Source organism: Propithecus coquereli, unplaced genomic scaffold, assembly GCF_000956105.1.
Source record: "Propithecus coquereli isolate 6110/MARCELLA unplaced genomic scaffold, Pcoq_1.0 Scaffold180, whole genome shotgun sequence".
Taxonomy (NCBI): Eukaryota; Metazoa; Chordata; class Mammalia; order Primates; family Indriidae; genus Propithecus; species Propithecus coquereli.
Genome location: NW_012142746.1, coordinates 3,160,015 through 3,161,362, shown reverse-complemented (window position 1 = coordinate 3,161,362; position 1,348 = coordinate 3,160,015). Strand labels below are relative to the sequence as shown.

At 34.3% G+C, this 1,348-nt stretch overlaps 1 protein-coding gene across 1 annotated transcript in view; it reads left to right on the top strand.

The window, feature by feature from the left end:
• HEATR3 (HEAT repeat containing 3) overlaps nucleotides 1-1,348 on the top strand; it is a 58,304-nt gene that overhangs the window by 52,045 nt on the left and 4,911 nt on the right. The window contains exon 11 of the mRNA XM_012642609.1: nucleotides 439-582. Within this exon, the coding sequence (XP_012498063.1) occupies nucleotides 439-582 (144 nt within the window). The remainder of the gene's footprint in view (nucleotides 1-438; nucleotides 583-1,348) is intronic.

Below are 1,348 nucleotides of genomic sequence, written 5' to 3'. Positions count from 1 at the left end.
GAGACCTTGTCTCTAAAAAAATAATAATTTATGATAACACAAACATCTCAAAGTAAATTCATACTTAGCCTATTTTTGTTAAAGCTAAATTATCCTATTTGTACTTTCGAAACCTTTTTATGATTAATATTAAGAAGAGATTAGAATCTCTTTAGTCTGTACATGTGGAATGAAGGTTGTCTTTAAATGAAACTTAAGGGACCTGGGACCTCTTTTATAGATTGGATACTGACATCAATATAAGCAGGGCTCATCTTAGTTTAGAATTACCAGCTGTATTTGGGAGTAATTAGGATATGCAATGACTTCTCTGCCAGGAGTTTATGTCACTCTTAGAACCATGCAGCCTACAAAAGAGATTCCTGTCAGTCCTGTTTTCACATGCTGGTGGGATTGGTCGAGTGTAACACTGTAAATCCTCTGCTCTTCTCTCAACAGTGCCTGACTCCTGATCAGCTGATGACATTATGCAAAGCAGGCATTCATAGTAGTAATGTTGGGGTTCGAGTGAACGTCGTTAGCATTTTAGGGATCACTGGCAGCATCCTAGCCAAAGAAGATGGTACACTTGAAACTCTTAAGGTAAAACAATTTCCTTCCAACTTAACATGTTAAGTAATTAGAAATGGGAGAAGAATAATTGAGAGTAAGATTTTTTAAATTTCTGTGGACATGAAGAGAAGAAATCATATCAAGAAGTTGCTGATTATATTATTAGGATATACCATTTGGCTTGATCTAACTACATGCATTAGGTACTTAAAAAGTTGAGCTGCATTTTGCAATTCAACTTTATTCCAGAGATACTTTTTCAAAAATAAAATTGTCTTCAGTGAAAGGTCAAATTCAGAATTTTCAAAGATGCTTTCTGCCTTTGCCATTGCGTAAACATATGTATGTTGTGTTCTGAACAATCCTCCCAGTTTTCTTTATACACCAGGTAAAGTGCGTTCTGAAAAATACCACACAGTTAATTCTAACAGCACTCCATAAATTTCAATCTGCAACTCTGGTAGTGCCAATACACTAGCAATTCACTCAATACTTTATCACAGAAAAATTGTTGTGCTGAAGAACTCACTCAGCACTTTATCACAGAGCAATTACTCACAAACTGCATTGCTAGAGATATAACATCGCTAGTGATTAAAAGGACAGAAATAGTAAAAATTACCCTTCATTGTGCTAATAATTGCTGAAGTGTTGATTATTGACTAGTGGGTAATAAACTGATTATTATAAAGTACCTCTTAACCTGCTAATTACTTTACAATGATGACTGATGTTTTTAAGAATTTTTTTTGGGAAAAATCATGTCTGCATCTGTTATTGTAATTGATCTCAGCAT